This window comes from Buceros rhinoceros, unplaced genomic scaffold (genome assembly GCF_000710305.1).
Source record: "Buceros rhinoceros silvestris isolate BGI_N320 unplaced genomic scaffold, ASM71030v1 scaffold7722, whole genome shotgun sequence".
NCBI lineage: Eukaryota > Metazoa > Chordata > Aves > Bucerotiformes > Bucerotidae > Buceros > Buceros rhinoceros.
In genome coordinates this window covers 29116-52911 of record NW_010397137.1, presented here as the reverse complement: position 1 = coordinate 52911, position 23796 = coordinate 29116, and the positions used below count along the sequence as shown (strand labels likewise).

Here is a 23796-nt window from a genome sequence, read left to right as displayed (position 1 = left end):
GGGGGGGGGGGCGAAAATCACCAATTCTGGTCTTCTGTGTAGCAGCAGCAGCTAGAAGCCACACGCACGCTGGGTGTGTGCGCTCCCTGCAGAAGGGGGATGAGGGAAGTGTGCCGGTTTCAGTTTACCGCTCGCTCTCCCCAAGTCGCAAACCTGCCATCCCAGGCATGCAAGCCCTAAGTGTACTTTTCACAGGCTTTTCCTCGCCAGCAATCACATCTCCTAGCTGTGTTCTCAGCCTTGCGACTCCTACTTTGTTTTCTTTTCCAAGTGGCTGAGCTTCTGTCTGTCTCAAGTCTCCTACCCCGTGCCCTCCACTTGAAGCATTTTCACCAGGAATACACACCCGCACACACATATACACACACACAGAGGAGCTTTGGCTGCATTGCCATTCCGACGAGTGTCAACACAGCTGCTGTCTCCACTGGAATGTAAACCAATATTGTCGTTAGATCCCCCTCAACCCCAGGTAACTTCCTCAAAAGATTTGCACAGCGTGTGGCAATTCTCTCCACTGCCACCTTACAAAGCATCGACCCAGTTTGTTAAAAGCAATTAAATAAAAAAAAAAAAAAAAAAAATCAAAGCTACATCTGAAGTTTGCATTCCACTCACACCCATGCAGTGCACAGAGCTCTGGAAAGCAAAATGCATCCAATGTACACACGTTCATCCTCATATAATGTTTAGACAAACACTTCAAACAAAAATATCTCGCTGCTGCTGCAAGTCTTGAGGCAGAGTATTAAGAGCACTGAGTAAAAGAGTTATTGGTGTGGACGCTAATGCAACATTTGCAGTTGAGGACCTTTTTTTGTATATTATTTTACTTAGAAAAGTAACCTAAGAAGGGGTTTATAACACATTTTTGGTTATTTGCTAGATACCATCCACTTCTAACAATGAGCAGCAATTTCAGCAATAAAAGAGTAGTAAATGAGTTCTAACGCAGTCACCACAGATACTGTTCGGACTGCTACAGGAACGCAGTCTGTATGCATTGCCCACAGTAAATGACTACTTTACCTTGCTTCTTCCGTGAAAGAAAAATCACATCTGGCTGATCAAGGTTACCAAAACAAATTTGCTGCCCCAAAACGTAAGAACTCAAAGCTCACTCAGATATTTAGCCCAGCAAACTTCGCTTCCCATTGTAAAGTGCAAGCTTCGAAAAACAAGTGTATATTCCACACCTAACTTCAGGACTACAGGGGTGAAGAAATCACACGCGGTCACTAAAAATAAGAATGTATTAAAGATATCATAGCTCAAACCTCGAATCCTTACCTCGCTATACTGGGACTGGGCATTGTTTTCCAGGTACAACATGTTAGCAGTCAAATTGATCAATGCTGCTGTTCTTTCTTCTGGCTCCAGGATTTTGACAAACACCTCCCACCCCCTAGAAGACCCTAAAAATATGTGATGCTACTTGGAAGATAACAGGACTCGGAGTGTGTCTCTCTGCATAATTGAAGTTTCCTTTATATACCTAACTATAGGCAAGGAGAAGGAGGTGGGGCTCGCCTGCCTTACCTGTCCAATCTGTCAAAGTGCCACCTGGAGTCCTCCACTCCAATGGAGAGAGGCCTCTCCCAGCTCATTAAGTAGTTAGAATTCCTTATCACCAATCTCTAAAAAGAGAAGGGAAGCAGGGGGGGAAATAGAAAAAAAAAGGAGAGAAAGAGAGAAGAAAGGAAACTGTAACTTTCCCCTGTCATTTTTCTACAAGTTTAGGAACTCGAAAGACAGCCATGGAGTTGCTCCAAAGGAACTGCTCCAAGAAGCTTCTCCCATTTTCCCATTTATTTATTTTCTGAGAAGACTTCAGGGTTTTTTTTCAGGCTCAAGCTTTGCTGGTACCAAAGCCCAAAATGTTTGGGAAAGGCTCAAGACTGGCAGAGCAGTAGCATAGCTGAGTGTCTGGCCACTGCAGTATGCAGGTTTAGGACAAAGCCCACAAAGAGCTTCCCAAGAAGAAATCACCATTTCATGCACCACAATCCAGCTGCATTCTCCGTCATCTGTTTGCTCTCACCCAAGCTCTCAGCCAACAGGTCCCGTGTTCGCAGGACATCACTCCTTTTCCTGCTTTGCAACAGCTACTAACTCATGCCGTGGTAATAAGCTTTAAAATAATCTTGTTTAAAACAAGAAATGTTAGAAAAATTAAAAAGCAGCTTGTCCAAAGAGACTCATGATTTTGAATTAATATATGGGAGAAGTTGTTAGGTACTGCTTAGTTAAAAAAAAAAAAAAAAAAAAAAAAAAAAAAAAAAAACACTAACCACCTAGACACTGTGCCCACATCAAACTAAACATTTTGAAAAGAAAGATAGGAAAAGCACTTAGCAGTCTCAATCTGTGGGAAAACAGGGTGAGCTGACAAACAAATCAGAACAGCCCCACTGAGATTTTACTCTGAACTAGCAGACAAAATCCCTTGTCCTGTCACAGTGTCAGTGCGTGCTGGCGGTGCACAGTCTGGGATGCACCAGCTGCCCTCCCAGTGGAGCTGGCTCACACCAAGCTGCTCTGAAACACCCCACTGGAAGGGGTCCACCACCGTCCTGCCGACTAAGCAGGATGCACAGGAAGAACAAAGGCAGCTCATCTCGCCTGCTCCCGAAGAGCCAGGTAAGCGCCATTGAGCAGGGGGAAACAAGACACCTTTTTAAAGGGGTGGGGAAGAGAGGAAACCAAACATCCAGATCAGAGCACGGCTGCCTACCTTCCCAGTCTAATGACAGCGCTTCAGACTTTTATTTGAGGACCTGTCATCAAGCAGACCAGTGCCTAATTTCTGAGTTTCCACACAAACTGTGAGCGCACGCAGCGAATGAACCCACCCGCAGGTGCTTTGCAGGGGGTGGGGAAAGGGGTCCCCAGCAGGGCTGAAATCCAGCTGCGGCCTCAACATCTCTGTGCAGCCGAGCTTCTGCCCAGGAGCTGCTGCTGCTCCCCTCCACGCTGACTCCCTTGCCTTTGGGCATCATTTAACCCCAGCTCCTCTGGGCACACGGGGAGGGGACTCCAGATTCACAGGGAGATGAAAGTAAGCAGGCTGTGCTGCTGGAGTGCTAACGGCTCTCTAGGTTGCCTTCTCCAGCACACAGAGGCCACCACTAACCTCCTTCCAAACGGCAAGTTAGGCGACGTTACAAGCTCACACCAGCCTCTCTGCAGGCTGGAGACAGGCAGCACATTCACAAGACTGCCAGTGATAAAATGGGGTAAAACCATCTTCAGACAGGAAGCAACACAAGACCAAACACAGAGTAGAGGATTGCAGCGCTCTCCCTACCCTGCGCAACAGCTCCTTGACATTAGAAGCAGGGTAGATGTCTCGTTTAGCTCTAATCCTGTAAGCACAGCTCAGCGGAGGACTGCTGGGCACAAAGGCAAGGGTTGCAAACACTTCCAGTGCACTTCGCCAATTTCTCCTCGCTAAGCAAAATGCAGGGAGATGCTTCCAAGAACGGGCTGCAGAGAGGAGCACTGAGCCCTCCCCAGCCAAGGGAGGGCCCTACATACAACCAACAGCAACATCCCAGCTCAGCTTGGGGCCACACACACCTTCAGTGCTCCTGAACTACCTGCAAGAGCCTGCTGAGCACACAGCAGGTTTCCTACATCACAGGAACAATGACAGACTACTGCACAGCCCCTTCCCCTCCTCTCCATCTTCCCCAGCATTGCCTAACACCAGGGCTATGTCTGATGCGCTTATCTGCTCTCACTCAAGATTGGTACATGCCAAAAAGCCACACAAGCGCTATCCTGGTGATGCAGGCAAGGTTTAGAGTGAGCTGCCACAGCATCGTTAACCAAATGTGTCTCTTTACAGTATGACTGCAGAGCTTGCATGGAGCTGGATATCAAGCTAGAAGTCACCTGTGGATTTTCTGTTTTCTAATAGTAAGGAGAAGTTATGCTATGCTCAGAGGACCATTTTGACCCCTGAATGCTGTTAAGCTTTTTGATACTGACCCATGAGCTCAAAAGCTATGGAGGGGGAGGAAAGAAGAAAAGTACACACATAGATCTCCCAACCTCAGCAAGTTGTTGAAAAAACTTCTTTTACTAGCTATGTTATGAAAACTCAGAAGATCCTCTGTTTCCAAATCATTAATGCAGCACTGCTGTGTTAAGTATCTGCTATCTTTCGTCCCACAGGTGGCTGGAGGTGGTTGTGGGTGAAGCAACACCCAGATGCACTACATAGAGATATGTGGAAGTTTATCCAAAGAGATCTGCATGTCAAATATGAGGAGAAGCATATATAGCATGAATAAATTGACATGTCAGCACAAATCCCTGCCTTCTGCACACAAGGCCCTGACCTGGTTCAGTGTTTCAGAGGCATTAGCCTGTGCGGTCACCTTGAAGTGGATGCTGGACTAGTGGCATTCTGCAAGTCAGTCATCCACAAGTAACACAAAAGGAGGTCACCACCACCCTGACAGGGGTGGCAGGAGGTTACAGAGCTTGTATCAGACACTGTGCCCACCAATGCTGCTGCAGCCCAGGTACAACTGTACTCCTCTTATCACTCCAGAGCTCCAAACTTTGTTTGACCTAAATGCTCCCCCATCACAAGATTCTTGCCCCCATCCTACAGGCTGGTGTTGTGTCCTGAATATTCATACTGGCACAGACGGTGCAAGAGAAGAGTAAAGTTTGGATAACTCTCCTTTCTACCTTACCACGAGAAAGAAAAGCTCCTGGAGTCTCATTTGATTCTCTCCTTTTTCAGGTGCAAAAATTTCACATAGATAAGTCTCCAACAAACTACTAGCAGTGCGGGAGGCAGTGTCTCTTAGATGCTCTCAGAGGGAAAATCAACTCCCTGAAATCGCAGGTTTAAACAGCTGAGTCACAAATCCAAAGAGACATCCCCCTCAAACTGCACACTCACTTCTCAGCAATGGGACAGTGATAGATATATCACTTATCTGAGTCTTCTGGACAGGTCTCCAAGGGAAACATCAACATCAGTCCTGTTGCAGCTGTGATGGTTGAAAGTAATGACAAGACAATCTTTGTAGATGGAGACTGTACCTTACCATACCAATTAGCTTAGTCAGAATCAGCAAACAGATTCAGGCAAAAGCCCTCCTTGCACACATTACAAAGAATTACTTCATACTGAGGTCAGATGAACAAGGTTTAACTCTAGTCTTCTACTCCAACAAGCTCTCCCCAACCCCAAACCGGGTAAGAACTAGAAAATAAAGAAATCAACACAAAGGGTGGCATTTCAAACTTCAGATACTTAGGTGGATTGAACCAGGAAAAAAAAAAGTCAGCAAAGCAGCCCAGAGTCAGGAAAGGAAGTTTCTTTAAAAGATTTTACCTCCAATACTGTAGGAAACTAAAAATAACAACAGTTGGTTAGAGTTGAAAGTTTCAGCTGCAGCCTTCCCAGGCCTGACTCAGATATTCTAGAAAGCTTCTGGCAATGCTTTGTGGCTGCTGCTGGTATGGCGAAGAACAAAATAACAAGCAAACAAGACCCCTAAGTTTCCAAAATGAGGCACCAGCCAAGTCAAAGTGCTGAATCAGGTTCTTTGTTTGAATGCACTTTCCCTTTGCTATTATACGGTTCACCTCAGCCTCTCTCAGTGGTACCATTCTCAAGTTCTCAATAACCCTTTCTGGACACAAGGTGAGTGCACTAAATCACAATGATTAAAAACATCATTGACACAAGTGCAGTGTTAATTGGAGATTGTGTAGTTTGTTGTAGTGGGTGGGGGCGGTGTGTGTGCGCACGCACATTAGGCGGGTCATGCAGAATTTCCTGCAAATCAAAGGAAAAAAGTCTGCTCAGACCTCCTCACTCTTACAAAAATAACACCTGGATCAACCGTGTCACCACAGACAGTGACATTCACTCAGCTCAGAAACGTTTACAAACTGGGACTGAGATAACAAAGAGGAGGGTAAATATAGTGGGGGGGGGTTGGTGGTGTGTTTTGTCTCAGCTCAGAAACGTTTACAAACTGGGACTGAGATAACAAAGAGGAGGGTAAATATAGTGGGGGGGGGTTGGGGGTGTGTTTTGTGTTGTTTTTGTTTTTTTGGTTTTTTTTTTTTTTTTTTTTTTTTTAAAAACACATCTGACTAACTCCTGAATGCTCAGAAAACGAGCCTCTGCCAGTTGATTTTGGGAGTTTTTCCAGTGAAGGTTTTGCAGGGACAGATGTGATAGACTGCAACAGCAGGCAGCCAGGTTAAAGAGCAAAAAGAAAACACTTTCAAAAAAAAAAATGTAAGTGTCACCCTCCCTTCTTGAAAATGCATGCAGAGCTGCTCAAACCACAAGGAAGATGGGGATAAAGAACCCAGCACATACTGAAACAAGGACTTTCCCCTTTAAAAAAAAAAATATCTATGGCAGGACAAAACAAGTGAGAAAAAAAAAAGATGCTGCTGAAAGGCAGTATCCTGCCCACTGTTGACTGAATACACCTTTGTGCACATCCATGCACTTTGGGCATGGAAGGTGCAGCTCCTCCATGTGAGAGAGAGGGTCAGGCGCTCCTGGCTCTCATAAGGTTAACTTCTCTGCTGTGCTCACAAGCAAAAATTCAATGCCCTCCTGGATTCCTCACCACTGACCCAGGACAGGTCTGATGCCCAGAACTTCCTCTGGAAAGCTCCCAAGTGTACGAGCCTTCAAGCTAGAAATATGTACTGGCTGAAAGCGCTTAGCGCTGAGGATCAACCCCTTCTTCCAAGAACTTCACATTGCATTCCCCACCCCCACCCCCCTCCCATTTTAAAAACGTAGGGTAAAGAGATGGGCCCACCACGGATGGGAGGAAAGCCCAACTCCTGGCTCTGCCCTCGGTGCAGGCCAGCTTCTCCTTCCCCAGGGAGCGCACCCTCCCCAAGACAATTGCCTGTCACAACAGCCCTGCCCTCTGACCCTGGGTAAACATCTGCACACGCTGCTTATTTGAGTTCCTATAGCCTCGGCATCTCCCCCAGAACACCCCTAGGGCTAATTAGAGAGTTAATGGCATCATGTCAGGAGATAATGCTTCATGAAGAGAGCAGGGAGAGGAAAGATGGAAAGGAGTTGTGAAACAAAACCAGTTCCCTTCACAACCACTGTGCAATATTGGTTTAGGAAGGCTGCACACAGCCCCCAGGGACTCTGCCCTCCAAGCTCCGTTTAGCAAGAGAGCAAGACACTCTTCTGGAGAGATTCTGCTTTCCAGCCAAGATGATGCAAGGTACCTGCACCTTCCCTACCATCTGCACAACCAAAAACCCACCAACCTTGTCAAGAGAGGTCATTCTCAGCGAAGTGCCAGCAGGGACTTGCTTCCCACAGTTGGCATATGACACAGAATAGACACTGAGCATGCAGACAAGTTATCGAAAAGTGCTGCCTGATTATTCCTGGTGCTCCTTTTAGTTACTTTTTCTACTTTTTTTTTGGTACCCTAGGGAATCTTTAAAGAACAGTTGCTTTCAATAAAAATGCTTAGAGATAAAAGGAAACAACCATCTGGACACAGAGATCTTTGTAACACAGCTGATAAGCCTGCAAAACCACTGGCCAGCAGACACTGGAGTAGACGCTTTTGCACCGATGAGTGCAAAACCACAGGTCAGCAGATATTTGTGCATGGAGACATGACCAGGGAACTTTGGGAGTTCAAGCCTCTGCTATCAGCAGCTCTTTTGTCAGAGTAACAATCCTCAACATTCAAACTGCATTTTTACCTGATGAGGACCTTTGGATGACCAGCACAGCATGCTTGACCCACCTCCCCCATTACCATCCAACGTGTTTATAATGTATTTTGCAAGAGAGAGGAAATTGCACAAGAAAATTCATAAGAATTGCTCCTGAGCAGCCCCATCCCTTCAGCTGAAGGTAGGATTTGGTCATCACACAAACCTGCACCCCAGCACGAGGCACAACACTCCAGCCAAGGAAAGGGAAAAGCAGGAGATAGTGGCAGATTAGAGAGTCTTTGTTTTTAATGACAAGAACTGAGCAACTGTTGACAGACCAGAGTTGTTCCTGCACAAGCAGCTGAAGGGAAAGTGTTGTTCTTCCCTTATCTTGTATAAACTACAGATTGCTCTCAGGAAGTGCACAACTGTTCATAAATGCACAATCGCAGCAGCTCTTTCCAGCCAGCCTTTGGTATACTGCCAACTCCCTCCCACCCAAACCCTTGTACAATAATCCAATATTAAAAAAATTATCAGTTAGCAATAATTTGAGAATAGTCTTCCAAACCTCTGGTTAAATCCTGACCCTGTTACCGATTGCCATTCATGCATCTTATGTGAGGACACCGTCGTTATCCTACATGGCCATGGTGCATTGGGCCACAACAGACACCCTAAGACAGCCAGGGAACATGTTTTTTTCCTTGTTTCTTACAAAATTGTATTATGCAGTGCTGGTCTCTGTCTGGGCACCCTCTGGCTGCTCTCACATGCTGCATCTACCATCAATAGGACAACAGCCATAGCGTGAACATCCATAGGGTTCAGTTATCTGGCCAGAGCCCAGAAGACCAATTGTTTTAGTTTCTGACTTTTTAAATTTTAATCCAGGCTGGACATCATCACGAGGTCCACCTTGCCCATCTATGCCCTGAAGGAGAAAGAAGAGTGCTCCAGGGTGGTCTTTACTTTTCTTAAAGCAGGCTGGAGATAAAAATCCACGCTTTTAAAGTGACAGTTACATTCATTACTGAAAACTTCTTTGATCTTTCATTAATCTCTGCAAATTCAGATGCTGATTAGCAAGGAGTTCATTCAGCAGTGAGAGAACTAACCCAGGCCACAAACCACTCCTTAATCTACGCTTCACAGAGATTGATTTAATTTTCTGTGACTGCCTGACAATTCACTCCCTCATTAATTTCAATGCTATCAAATCAGCGACAGTGATGTGGAAAACAGATGGTAGAGACATTCAGAAGAAAACATTACCTAGTCCAAAAGCCACCTCATGAAATATTGGAGGTAAAAATAATAGTCATTAACAGGACCGTGGGCAGGATCTGCAGAACCACAAAGCAACTTACATAGCGATACTTTGGATGCATAAGACTTTCTTCAAAGAATCCAAATTAATGCAAGAGAGGACTTTAAAAACAAAAGCTACACCCCAGAGCTCACTACAGCATAGACATTTTGGCTGTGTTGGACAAGAAAGGGAAGCAGGATGCTCCCAAGGCTGTGCTCCAGGTTTGTCTTAAGCTGAAAGGAGCATTCAATGAGCTTGGCCACCCCTTCCAGGCACTGCCAGCATTGCAGCTTGCAACAGCACTGTGATGTGCTCTTCATCCTGCATTCATATCACCCCACAAAGGGGGGTAACCACAAAGCTCAGTGAAGTTTTTTTATTTGGCTGCATATAGACAGCTCAATTCATCAACTTACTTCCAGCTAACAAGAGAAAACAGCCTCATTTCCCTTATTCCAGCAACTTGATTAAAAACAGCAACACAAAACAAAGTGTCCAGAGGAAGATGAACTTTGAGCACGGCCGCTCCACTTCTGTTGGAGTTCAAGCTACACTTCATGGCTTGCTGAAACACCAGCTGCCCAAGGGGTTTACTGCTTATGGGTTTTAATCCAAAGAGTTCAAATATGGAAATTATGTTTATGGTTTAAGAAGAATAAACGAAGGAGATCCTATCTGCTAGGATAAACATAGAAACATACAGTGAAGTTCCCATCAAGACAGCATAAACCTTACACTTGCTCTGGAGGCAAAAGTGCCTACGATCTGTTGCTCCGAGATCAAGACACCATAGAATTGTGCAGTGTCTGTGCACACCTTTTAAAGATGTAAAATAAGCACTAACACATTATTGCTCCATACTTAAGCAAGGCACACGTGCAGCACCATGGAAGCCTTTGGAGGCAGGACTAGCTGCTTGGGGAAGATGTTTTCTGAAGCGACTGCTTCTTTTGTTCAGAGGTGTTTGCATGTAGGCAGATGACAGGACTCACAATTGTGACAGTCTTCCACCTCAAGTGCTCGTAGCAATACGAGCCAGGGAGTTAAAGCCAAAACACTCCATCTCACACCTGGCTCTTTTCCAGTAGGTTTGTGATTTTCAGCTTAAAATTAGTTTATTTGTTCCCAAGATTAACGTAAAGCGAGATATTGAACTGGCAGAAATATTTAAAGGAATTAAGTGTTTCCAAAACAGCGTGTAGCACAACAGACTGATCACCCACTGGCTTTCTTCAATAACATTGAAAACCCAGAGAATTGGCTTTAAAAATAAAACACTTGGTGTAACGATACTCATCAACTGGCTGCATTCCCACAAAAAGAAAGGCAGCCAGCCCTGGTCTGCAGCCAGAACCAGGGCAAAACAGTACAGGAAAGGGAACTAGTGAACAAGTATTTTAAAGAATAATAAAATGTGTCTTTTATATAAAAACCAAAAGTGTCTTTAGAGCCCTGCTACACATAGAATGAGAAGTCTTCAGGCTTTGGCCAAACAGAATGTACAAATACATGCTCTGTGTGCATCCTTCACCTGAAAGAATTAATCATTTCTGGGTTTGGATCTGCAGCCCTAAGTGCGATGATTAGATCATTTGGAGGGACCAACACTGCAGAAGATTAAACATTCAGCAGAATTACAAAGACAAGCCTAAATTAAGAGATCTTATGAGTTCAACTGCAAACAAGAGAGATGCTGGAGGGAAACTTCCAACAGAATAATACATTTGCTCATTATGGAAATGCCTTTGCATAATCTCAACTTTCTTTGCACACCTATGGAATGAACAAATACCTACAAAGAAGAGAAACTTGGCAAGCCTCAAACTCTCCCAAGCACAAACCAGACAGTAATAAAAGCTTTGATCGTATCCCTGTGCTACACAAAGTCCTTCCTTCCTTTCTATGGTCAATCCGGCAATACTCGGGCATGGAAACAGACAGCCATACAACCCATTTTGCTGCATCTACTTATCAAATTTGCCTTATCCTCCAGGTGCAAAACCATTTCCCAACAAAACGTAGGGCTGTGGCACCTGCCAGAAGCTTGTGGGAAGCATACACCACGTGAGCCCCTGCTCCAAGACACTATTCCTGCACCGCTCAGCCACACCACACATGACGTGTCAGCTCCCTGCTCTGCTGCTGGTACATACACAGGGATGTCCTCCCTGTCCTGCAGTCTCACTGCTTAACTAGCTTTCATCTACTTCCTCAGCCGTTACCTTGCAGCAAGTGGAGTTCTCTTCTCCTCACCCAGAAAACACTTTAAAGCAAGCAATTAAAGGTTAACAGAAGTTAGAGCCTGTACTTAAATACCAAAGGACACAGACATCCTTCTGAACAGTGTTTTTTTTTTTTTAAGTCTGTCCATCATATTGTTGCACGTGTGATTCTGACCACAGCACCCAGTTGATGGTCTCCCAGGGATCCAGGAATTCAGAGCACAGCCACCAAATACAAATTACTGAACTGATTTACACAGTGCTAAGGCTGAGAGTATAAAGAAAAGAGCCAGCAGCCACCTTGGGGCTCAGACATGCTGCTCTCCAGTTTGCTGGGCTGCAGCATGGGAAGGTGGCTGGGGTGGCTTCTCCATGAGCCTGCAGCAGGTTATGCCTGATAAAAGTTTTTTGTTTCCGGTGAGAAGCATCGTATACCAACACTGAGATATGTTATTGGTGTGAGTGCTGAAGCCAAGAGCCTTGACACCTCCATGTCATACCTGGGCCACATCCAGTTTGTCCTACAGTCTAGTTTTATCTCCACCTCTATGTATAAAGAAGGTAAAAGTGAGAGCTCTGTAACTTTGAAAACTATAAAATAGTTGTTCCACTTCCAAAACTTCTGTAGTCACCAGGCTTGGAGCACCCACAGCCCATGAAGCTGAGGACCCAAACCCAAAAGGACACAGCTGTGACTGAAGAGTCCACACCACCATTTCCAGAGCAGAAACCCACCCCATAGGGATCTCAGTGGTGCCTAACTACAGCACACACAGCATATCCCCACAAAGATTTGCAGAATGAGAGAAGATAAATAAAAAAGCAAGGAATTCTCTCTCCCTTTTGTGGGGAGGGACAAATCCAGGTTAAGAAAACTCTGACCACGACGACTGTCTGGGGAAAGGCATTCCACTGAACTGGTTAGGCAAGGGGATGCAGGAGGACTGCTAGCTCAGGGGCATGAAAGGAAGGTATGTACAGGGGGAGGGGGATGAGCTGCTCCATCACTGGGGACAGCACTCCTGCTTCTGCCAGCAGGGTCCCTAGAGCCCTGGACACACTGCTGGGATGGTGGCAGAAGGCTTCCAGACTCTGCAAGCCCCTTAAATAAGACTTTCATCAGGATGCTGTCTGATGAAGTCCTTAGCCCAAAACAGCTTTGTTTGGGTCCAGGCTAGCAACTCTCACCATTGGCAAGCAGTTTCAAGGTCTTGTGAGACTTGGTGAAAGAAAGAAATTTTACACCTGGTACGCAGGCTGACAGAACGCCATGAGGGCTCCAGGGCAATGCAGGGGTTATTGCACTGCCACATGCTTGTTCCTAGACAGACCTTTCCAGACCCCTCCTCCCTGTAGCTCCGGGGTTTCTAGTCAATGAGGAAAAAAAAAAAAAAAAACAGAAAACCCACCAATTCCTATAGCATTACCCAACTTCTAGCACTGCAGAATACAGCCTTTGAGACCAGCCTTCCTCTTGAATGCCGGGAGCTGGTTGCCACCACACCACGGACTCCCAGCCATGCCAACTACGTCCTTGGTCAGGGAAGGAGCTGGGAACCACCTTCTTTTGTGGGCCTATCGAACGGCCCACGAGATCGCTTATTCAACTTACCTTCCTGGCCATCCACAGCTCCTTCCCACTCCAGGACCATGGCAGGCACTAAATACTCTCCACACCCCCAGGGACCACCAGCCCCTCAGTCCAGCTACGCAAAAAGACAGATCTCTGCTGGGATTTCCCAGCCTGCCTGTGGTTAACACCATGAGAGAGGAAGGGGCACAGCCAGCAGCCTCACAGATGGGCGACCCAGGGCATTGTGAAAGAGCTGGTCACAAGGCACACAGCCAGGGAAGGCTGCTGACCATCTAATGTTACACCAGACTCAAACACTCTTCCTGTCCCCTCCAGTTCTTTTCATCCCAATGCAGTGCAGGTCACCAGTTTCTCTTACCCCTTTGTTATATGGGGCAGGGGAAGAATATTTCTTCCTCGAAAATAAGAACTTAGCTCAAAGAGGGGTTTCTTTGTCACCCAACCTTCTCCATCTCTCTTCCTGATCATTGCATTTTCAAGGCAATGAAGACAACTGATGAGTGTCCAGCAGGGCAGGACTCATGCTCTTTTTCCAGCCCACCAGTGGGACAGTTTCTTCAGGCACAGCTCTGAACACTTCAGCTCCTTCCTCACCGAGAGCTCTGTTGTAAACAAGCAACTGTACCCCCCTGCCAGAATTAAATAATTGAAAAAAAAATTACCGCTCTCCCCAACACAACTATTCAGATCATCTTTTATGGCTGAAAAATGGAACTTTCAGCCTTAAGTTGCAAGTAGGTGCAAAGCTTGTTTTAAAGGCTGATGGGGATTGCCTTAAAGTCCACGTAAGGACAATTGCTTCAAGTAACCAGACTTAATTGCTTTGCACCTATTTACATCTCACATGGCAGTACATTTTGGAGAAAATCTGGCCTTGCCCTTTTCCTAAGACAAATTTCATAATAAAAATCACTCTGGCTTGATCTCGCTGTTCATCTCCCAGGGCCCCTGTGTTTCTGCTGCATTCCTTTGTGTTTATCTGCCCTCTTCAACTCTGCTGCAATCAGCTGCATGCAGCACCTCATCTCTAGAAGTGACATGGCTGAGGTTACAGGAGAGACAGGTGCAAGGGGAGCTCTTGCCCCGAAGCTATCCAAAGGAAAAGAGAAGCTGGAGGGGAAGAGGGTTGTAAGGTATTTCAGATTAAAGCCGACAAACAGCAAACACCTTGCCCCAGGCTACACATTCTCTGCCAATGCAAGCTGCACCGGCTGGGAGCCCCAGAAACAGCAAAGCAAACATCGACTTCTCTGCAAGGGGGAGTTGTCACCTGTCAGGGATGTTTGCGAATTTATAGGGAGGTGGTTGTGGTGGTAAGGGGAGTAAAAAGAGCTTTCCTCATTTTAAAAGACAGGCTGTTTGCACAGGTTTGCGATGCATATTTTGCTTTGTAAAGGCTTTTGTCCAGCATTCAACCGAGCAAAGGTGCTGTCTTCCACTGAAGACAAACCGGAGCATTTATTAATGTACATACATTAATGTACTCCAAGTTGCTGCTTTACAGTAAGGGTGAGGATAGGATGGAATTTCCCCGCTGCCCCTTCAGCTTGTCATGTCAATGAAAAACACTTCTTAAAGGAGTCACCGTACAGCTTGGCCTCTCTAGAAGTGCCTCCTACAATGCTAGGATCAAACCCATCATAAGCAAAAGGTACTTGCACAGCAAAAGCTGCCTGTCCTCCTCTCCCAGCCTCAGTGCTCACTTCAGCAGTGCTCAGAGGACGAGAGGAAGGGATTTTCCATTCACGTTCCACTGCACCACAGACAGGAGAGGAAGATTCTGAACAAAGACTTCAAGTGAGCTTGTCAGCTACCACAGTGCTCTGCAGACAGCTCAGAGAAGCTGGAAATGGGGAGGCTTTGCTATCACTCAATGCAACAAGTCCAGGTTTGAGCAAGGAAGGATTAAAGTTTTGCTGCAATCTTTAAACTGTTGGGGATTGTTTTTTCAGAGGACACAGTTCAAACAGAACATTACCACCCACTTTGAAAATTCAGAGCTCCTCTAAACATTTTTGACTAGCCAAAGGGACACCATTTTACTGAAGCTGTGCTACTGCAGTGAAAAAAGCTGAGATCCAGATTGAAGGCTTTCACACCACCTTTCTGTGCCCAGCTCAAATGCAGAATCAAAAGATAACCAGACTTGATGTCAGTCATCTCTCTTTGTGCACTTGGATTAGCTTCACCACATTAGCTGAGCACATACCCAACCTTAGAGTGCCCCTTTTACCCTTCGTAATCTTGCAAGGAAAGAGAAGAGCACTGCAGCCTTCCCAGCACTCGCACCAGAGTGGCACTAACTGGTCAAATCTTCTGTCACTGGGGCCTAAAATCAGCATGATCTGTGAGCTCTTTCCATGCAGATGTGATCACTGCCAGGATGCAGCCCACCAGCATGCCATTGTTGGGCACATTTAAAACAGTGGTTGATTAGCAAGGGAAATAATTAGTTTCTCAGGATGGAAACACAGAGGAACAAGAAAACTTACAGACACCACCACAAATTTCAAACCACACATGGTTTTTTACCCCAAAGCTTACAAACCCCAGGAAGAGCATGAAAAGAACAACTCAAACTCCTGAAGCATCTTCTGCCCCACCCTGGAAGAGTAGAACCTGACTTCCTCAGAGTTGTTGCTAAGAGCATGCTGGTCAGTTTGTGCCAAAGGCAGTGAACCAGCAACCACCAGTGCCTCATCTGCATTCCAGTCTTGAACCATACTGGTGAGACACCCACAGCCAAGGCTTGTTACAAACACTCTCTAGCTTTGTCTATCTGGAAACACAGGAGGAAAAAGAAAAAAAACCCACACCAAAACCCATGGTTTGAAACCAAGTTTTCACTCATATTTGGCCTTCAAGAGGAAAAAAAACCCAAAAACACAAACCACGAAGAACCCCTGCCCTTGGCCAGAAAAGTGGCAGCTGTGCCCAGAATACCAACTATTTTAATCCTGAGGCCACACAATCTAAGTGTGAGCAGGGAGAGAGCAGAGACAGTTGAGCAGCCAGGCAAGTGCTAGAGACTCCTCAGCTCTTCTGCCTGATTAGCTGCCTCATCCCTCCCTCCTACCACTGCGGCAGCAGAAGAGAGGAGCAGGTTGGGAGCCAGCCAGCTCCCCCTCACGGTTCCAGGGGAACAGAGGAACGATGCCTTTCTGTGGGTCACACCCTGTCTGGTTCATGGACAGAATCGCCATTCACCACTAGCACAGTCACTTGACAGAGCCAGCCCCCAAGCAGCTTCTGTGAGTGGGACATAACAGGCAAAGCAAGAAGGAACTTCCTTCGTCAGAGGCAACAGCCACAGCTCCTCCACCAAGAAGAGGAAGTTGGCCCCCGGGCAATGCAGTACAAATAGCTCCTGCAAAAACTCCCCATCTGTCCCCAAAGGTTAAGGAAGTTCTTCTCACTACTCACCCACATTGGGTCATTCAGGTCCGTGTCCTGCACCCGGACACAGTCCATGCTAATCTCTATTTTGTTTGTAGGGCCATTTTCAGATGGGCCATCGATGAAGTTTAAGTCAATCGGCTGAACTGAGCATATTGGTCTGGAAAGAACAGAGTGATGCAGTTAAAACTGAGCAGATTGTGTCCCACTCCTTCCTCCCACCATGCTAGGGTGTCATCCAGAACTTAGGCATGACCACAAACCAGTCTCAGGACAAAGTAAGTAATTACTAATGAAAAACTACCTCATCACCTGCTATGCTAACAGCAGCCCCTGAGCAGGACAAGGCCTGGAGGGACATTTCACTCTCCTGACCAGAAAAATGAGGCAAGAGCTCAGGAGTTAAATCACAGAAAGGCAGAACTCATGGAGGATTTATAGCAATAGGTGTCTCAGCATCAGTCATGGCAAGTCAAGAATGGGAGCAGAGTCAGTTTTATTTCCTTCAGTGGACCTGCTGAGTTCAGGTTGAACTCTGCAGCAGTTCCATTTCCTCTCCCTCTTTAGCATCAGCAAAAGACGAAAACATGCAGCCAGGACTGAGTAATGACCCTATTTCCTTAGAGGAAAAATTGGTTGCTCAGCTGATGGCTGGCTAGCAAGAGAGTCAGTGTCACTGCTGATCTCTGCATCTGTTCCCCACAGCCTGGGTGCAGAACTTCTTGAGACCTTGAGAGCTGTCAGTCTTCACAGACTCACACCCACATGTTCTAAGCAAGAGGTACAGAAGACTCCAAAACCCCCAGCAGCAGTCACCTGAGCATTATTGAGGCATCCTGTCCCAAAACACCTTCTTCCACAAGTTCCACTTAAAGGCTACTTACTGTTCCAGGAAGTCCCAGATATGCTGAAACACCTCTGGGTTGAGGAAATCCCTGGGCTGCGAGCTCTGGGACATGGCTGATCGGTAGTAACTCTCCTTCCAGGAGAAGTGGCTCGGAGTTTCTACAAATCTTAAAAAACAAAAGCAAAAAAAAAAACAGAAAAGAAAAGAAAAAAGGAAAAACACACACAAAGATATGTTGAATGCATGAGTCCAACTTGATGAAAACCCATAAATAGAAGCTATTGTGTGAAAAAGGAGCCACGCTGAATGCCTGGAACATTCACAGCTGTACACCACACATTCCACACTGCTGCAGATGCTGTATTTAGACAGGAGAGAATTTGGCCATCCTTCCCAATAAACACCCTCAGAGCTCACTGGGATGCTGCATCGTAAGAATTCAGAGAAAAAAAAAAAAACAAAACACCTTCCACTTTACCTCCAAATAAACTTTCTGTATACAGCAGGTGAAGCATCTAAGCAGTGTGCAATTCCTTTGTCCCTGGCTGGTTGCCTCCCTAGATTGTGGATGATGATTTAGGTGTCTTCTCCTACATCCAGCTACTATAGCTGAGGTCTTGGACTAAAATCATTTTTGTAAAAAATTAGTAATTCAAACTCCCTTCTTTTTGCTTTATTTTGTACACAAATAAATTCTGTCACATCAGATTATATCTGCTTGTCTACTGGCTTCTCACCTCCCATAATTTCTGAGCCCAACCAGCTGATTTCCACCAGATCTGCTAATTACCTTGGCCATTTTTATCCCCTTAAGCTCCCACAAGCCTCACAGAAATAGGTGGGCCCAAGAGGAGCAGTGACGAAGCCGGGGCACTCGCGCCTTCCACAGCTGCACATTCTCATCCCACTGGTCAATTTCTAAATTCAAACGCAGCGGCTTTTACACCCGTGTCAAAATACTCAACGGCTGCAGGGATGTGAGGGGGGGTGGAAGGAATTTCTTGAGTATATTTGCAGTTGACAAAAAACTTTCGGTTCAACTTAGAGCATGAAGCAGGTGACTGCCCTTCCTGCTACAAGGAAGGAGGCACACAGCAAAATTTTTATAGAAGAGTTGCTTTTGCTCAATGCAAGAGAATGGCTGTGCTCCCTGCCAGGGGACTGGCTGTGGCAGAAACCAGGGATATTAATGGATTACAGAAAGAATTGGACTTACATTTGGTTTGGCATATTTTGGTGCTGTTTAACACAGCAGTCTAGACAAATTGCATGGAAGACTCTAATCTGTAAAACTGCCAGGATTCAGTGTTTCAGAGGAAGGGTCACAATAGAGTTGTTCTTGTCCTACTTTTTCCTGAAGTGTTTGTTTCTGGCTGCTGTCAGAGTGGGATCTAGCTCTCTACTGAATTTGTATGGCTTCTTATGTTTTGAGGATGACTGGTCTGCAAAAAGCAGGGCTTTCCTCACCTCTGCTGCCCACAGAACTGCGTGCTTGTTGAAAATAGCAGACAATTGTCCTAAGCTAATGGAAATCAAAGCGGTTTTGGCCCCCAGAGCCATAGCTAAGCATGACTCAAAATAAGTGAAAGTATCACTTCAGTTGCTCATCCTTTGTGATTAACAAAAACCCCCCATCCTTTAAAAGTTCATGAACAGCCAGAGACAAAAATAAAAGTCAGAAGTGTCATAGCTAATAGCTCTGCCTTACAGATGTGAGCACATACCCACACTACATGCGAATAAACAATCACAAATCCTCTGAGAACAGCAGTTATCCCACCAAAAGTACCAGAAATTACTCTTTTCAAGCTTTCAGTCTAGTAAGGCGCTTTCAAGAGTGCCATATTGAAACCCATAACAACAAATCTGGCCTAAAGCCTACTGTATCAGTGGCAAATGGATGCTACCACAAGCTTTGGAAGAGCGCAATGGGGAATGCCCCCAACCCACTCTGCCACTAAACTGCTGACCCCAGGCACTGCTCAATACCCCGCACCCAGTCCTGACCTCAAGGAATGAGCAGACAGACCCTACGGTGGATTCTCCAAAGCTCATTTTAAACAATTATTTACCACTTATCACAACTGCCCTTGATTTTAACCTTAAAAGTCCCTTTCTAGGAATTCGTTACCAAGAGAGCAACAACCATCCAAACCAGTTCATTCCTATGTACAGAGAAAATGAACCAACTTCACCAAAAAACTTATTACAAAACAGACCTTCCTCAAAAATCTTTCCTTCAAAAAGTCTCAGTGCAGTGAGGCTTTGCATGCCATAACCTGCCCCAGCTTTGGTTCACAGCTGCACAAAGTCCTAGGTCTCAAGAAGCCAAAGCAGCTCAGTTCATCCCTGCCTGCTGTGGCCCTTGTGGACCCATTCAGCAGCAAAGCAGAAATCGCTTATCATGAGCCTACCCCAACCAAGCCCTCTTTCCAGTGCCTCCAGCACAGGAGAGGAAGGAGACAGTAGCTGTGCAGACTGATAAAGCCAGATTTGTTATTCTAAGCCTCTGAAGCTAACAGAGCTGTTGGAAAGAGTCACACAGTTAAGGACACAAGCAGCGCATCCCTGCACTAAACATAACTCCGAATTCCTCCAGAGAGAGGCATTTTCCAGTTGTATTATCTTTATCCCTGTACCAAAGAAAGCTCCTGGCTTGTCGTTTGAAAGAAGCATTATCAGATTTTACCTGATGGCCAAAAAGCTGCGTTTCCCTATACCCAGGCAAAAGAAGTTCCTGGCTAATACTTCCACAGAAGTAAAGTTTGGGAGACTCCTTCAACACCCTCTGCCTCACTTCTACTACCCATACAGCTCTATCTCCAAAGGAAGATGCAGGATTACATGGCCAGCTTTTGCAAGGCACCTGCGAGAAGGCTACAGCATTACAGAGACAGTGAACTTTGCTTTTTACTCCCTTTGGTGCATCCTGCTCTAGGTGGGAAAGAGCTGTCAAGCCACAAGAAAACCAGCTTCAGTTCAGCACAAAGCTGCATGGAAGCTAAACTGCCTCCTTCCCTGTGATTTCAATAAGGTCTAAACCTAGTGCCCTTTTACTTAACAAGAAAACCTTCAACATAGAGCAGCAGCCTATGTCTACTAAACAGCATACCTAAGTGCACAAATTTGCTTTTTCACAAGAAATAAACAGCTAAAGCCTAAGTAAGTTCTATACATTAATTTCACAATTCTAGTTAATTGTCTTTTCCTGCAACAGCAAGTGCTCTAGCTTCAGCAAAATAATCCCCAGCACCTAAAGTTAACCACAAGATAGCAGGAGTTTACATTGTTCAAACTGCTCCTACCAGCTGGATTTTTTTTTTTTTAATAAACAGACATTTAAACAACATCCCTTTTACCCACAACCGCTCATCCCCAAGTACATCATAGGAGATAATGCTACTGAATACAGCCTGATATACCAAACTGCTGACTATGACAGGACAGAGCATGACGGCAGGTTCTGCCTAGCTTGCCCTTTGCTTTAAGTCCCTAAGCTAATTCCCTACATTAACTGCTGAAATGGCAGGCAGCTTACCGCAAGCAGAGAGAACTAACTACACCAGGCTGGAACCGCAGTGGGATTTACAACCCCCACCAAACTGCAAGCTGCATAGGACATTGCACACACAAGCCCCTTCTTTAAAAACCGCCAGTGGATTATTAATTAACAAAAATGGCAAGTTAAATCTTCTCTGAGAAGCAGCATCTCACCAAAAGCACAGGGTTTCCTGGCACAGTGATGGGTCACTGCTCCTGAACCACTGAATCCCACGGCAGGTTTCAGCCAGCAGCACACTCCCATGGAGGTCCAGCTCAGCTCCATCCTATTTATTTTGCTGAAGAAACAGCAGCCCAGACTCCAGGTGAAAGCACTTTTCCAGATTCACTGGGTGAGTTGAAACCTTGGGCCCACTGATTACTTTGCTTCCTCCTGATTATTTTCCCAGAAGCACTGTGTTACAGCCCACTCGAATGGGACTGCATCCCAGCTGATTCAGTTTGCCATCATGCTAATGAGTGAAATCTCTGCAAGTTATGGCAGTGAGAGCAACATGTCCTTGGAGCTGTGCCTACACAACACTCAATTTCAGAATCTTCCAGAAGGCTGGGAATACTAAACTTCACAAAAAACCCCTCCAAAACCCAAACTAAAACCCACCCCACCAAAAACCAACAAACAAACAACAAAACCCTGGCAAGCAAAGCATTTTCCCGCATTAAGCCTTAGCCCATTTGCTCTGCTCCTGCCTTTCCCTGGAGATGAGGGTCCCAACGCAGGTGGAAACGAAGCCCTGAATGCTTGGCCCAGCACAACATAAACTCATGGCAAACTAGAGAAAACATTTCTGCTCCCACTACCTCACTCTAAGCACATGCTTCCACTCTTCACCACATTCCTCCCCCCCGCCACCTGAACATCAAACACACTAAAGAAAAACAATAAAACAAAACAAACCACTTTCCACACTAACAAACAATGACAGAAAACCATTAAATTCAACTATTGCAACACAACAGCATTTCTAACTCAAAAAGCCACCTTTCACTGCAACAACCTTTCTTAGAAACAGCTAAACCCAAAACACCAAGGCTTGACTTACCATCAGCTCCTGAGGAAAGCAAGACCTAGGTTTGATACAGAGCTTGTACAGTCCCTACTCTGTAGCTTTAACCTTACAGGTGGCAGATGCCACCCCCTTTCACTTGATATAGGGTCAGATCTGATGCAGGTGCAGCTCAGGTACCACTAGGATAATTACGTGAGTTCAGCAACTTCCAAAAACAGGAAAGATTGTTACAACCAAGAGATAACATGATTTTCTTTGTTTTTTTCATCCAAAAGAGGCTTGACATTTCAACGCCCTGAACTGCCACCAGGTTATTAGCAGAGTTATAGGGAAACCAGGAATGAGTTAGGTATCTTGGTGAAGCTGCTGTGTAATATTTAACGGCATCCAAGCAACTCCAGTTCTCCTTAGCATCCCTTGGCAGGTGGAGCTCTGGAGTGGTTTGTGTTTCTCCTGCACAGCGTGCAAACTCACAGAAACTACCAGTATGGTTTATAGATCCCAAACATCATGGCTTGGTAATGGTGTAAAGCCACAGAGCATAACCTTGTGAAAAGAAATCTTTCACAGTAGGAGTGAGCAAAACGATTTGGAGCTTTTTTTTCTGCTTCTTACCAAAGTTACAGGGTATTGCTTCCTGCTTCTCCTCACCAAGTGTCTATCAGTGGTGTACTATTTTCTGTCACTGGGTCTGTAGCCTTCACTCTGTGGACAAGCAGATAGGGCCAGAGAAGACTTCCTTTGTACAGTAAAGCTTTTTCTGTTTTTTCACAAGATATACTCCTCTGAAAGACTTGCAAGTGGCATAGTTGGGAAATCTTGATGCAAAGACAAGAACATCTATTCTTTTGAAGAAAGCTTTTCGACATTATACAAATGAACCCAAAGAATAATTAATAATGTCTAAATAATGATATCTAATATGACTCATTTTATTCATAGCTCTCAAAGTGCTCTACAAAGGAAGACGGTATAATTACTCCCATTTTACCTGTGGGAAAACTAAGGCACCAGGAGGTCATAGAATTACTCATTGTTACTCAGCAAGCTGGTTGTACAGCCAGAAATACAACCTTGGTCACTTGAGTCCCAGTCTGGCGTTGCTGAAAATGGAACCAGCGATATTGAGTGTCTAGATAGAGAAATTCGAAGAGGCCTTAATTTCTTCAGCTAGCGTACGCACTGCACTTCCTAGATCAAGAAACCCCCAAACTTTATTTATCTTCAGGCACCAAAATGCTGATGCCCAGGAATGAAAAATCAAGGCTGCAGAAATATTAAGCCGCGTTCAGAGTTCAGGATGGAAGTAGAATTCAAACCCAGATGTCCAGACAAAAACCTTATCTTTCTTCCTGAATGCTTACAGCAGTTAACCACTTAACAGCCCTTAATTCATACACAGATTAATATATTAGCCCTCAGTTGTCATGAGGTGTGGGCCAGATAGAGAAGTCAGTCACAGAGCACAGAAGTCGGCAGCCTCAGCTCCAGCAATCCCAATCCACGTGCTGGTCTCTGCCTTCTCTGGCTACACGTTGAAGTGCATCAAAAGCAATGGCAAACAAGTGATTAAAAGTTCGTGATGATTATGTGAGCTTAATTGCCTAAATCTTGGTGTTAGTTGTATTTTTAGTTCTTGAGTAGGGAGGGATCTCCTTTTTGAACCGCACCGCTAAAACTCGAGGAACTTGGCAGCCCTCATCCTGCTGGAATTCCCCCCACAGTTCATTTTAACACTGCAGTGATTTGTAGACATCGCTACCTCATGAAGCTCACAGCTGTGCAAGAGGAGAAAGAAACAGGGTCTGGCAGCACAGGACAAGCGTGTGCCTGGCAGGCAGTGTCATCTGGAATTCCCCAAAGCGTGGATCACGCTTGTCCCCCATGGCCACATCAGCCACCCGTGACTGACAGAGCACCTGTTGGAGACCTTTGGTAATCAGACTCATTGTCACTAATAGGGAGGCCAAAATAAAAGCCAAATGGCAGACAAGGCAGGCTCTCACCCCCCTCAGAGAGGAGACTGCTGTTCAATGCCAGGAATCTGTATTCCACCTCTATTCTATGCCTCTTTCTGTGCCTAATTCCACACCAACAAGCAGCCCTGCTTCCCAGCAGGAACTGCACTGCAGAGCCCAAAAGAGACTGACTCCCAT

General features: G+C 45.6%; 1 protein-coding gene across 1 annotated transcript in view; it reads right to left on the bottom strand.

Annotated features, from left to right (window-relative positions):
- The window catches only part of LOC104502196 (tumor protein 63-like), a gene marked incomplete at both ends in the record, with an annotated part of 35007 nt that extends 17772 nt beyond the window's left edge, over positions 1-17235 (bottom strand). The window contains 2 exons of the mRNA XM_010146131.1: positions 16250-16382; positions 17107-17235. Of these exons, the coding sequence (XP_010144433.1) occupies positions 16250-16382; positions 17107-17235 (262 nt within the window). The remainder of the gene's footprint in view (positions 1-16249; positions 16383-17106) is intronic.
- Positions 17236-23796: the final 6561 nt, after the last annotated feature.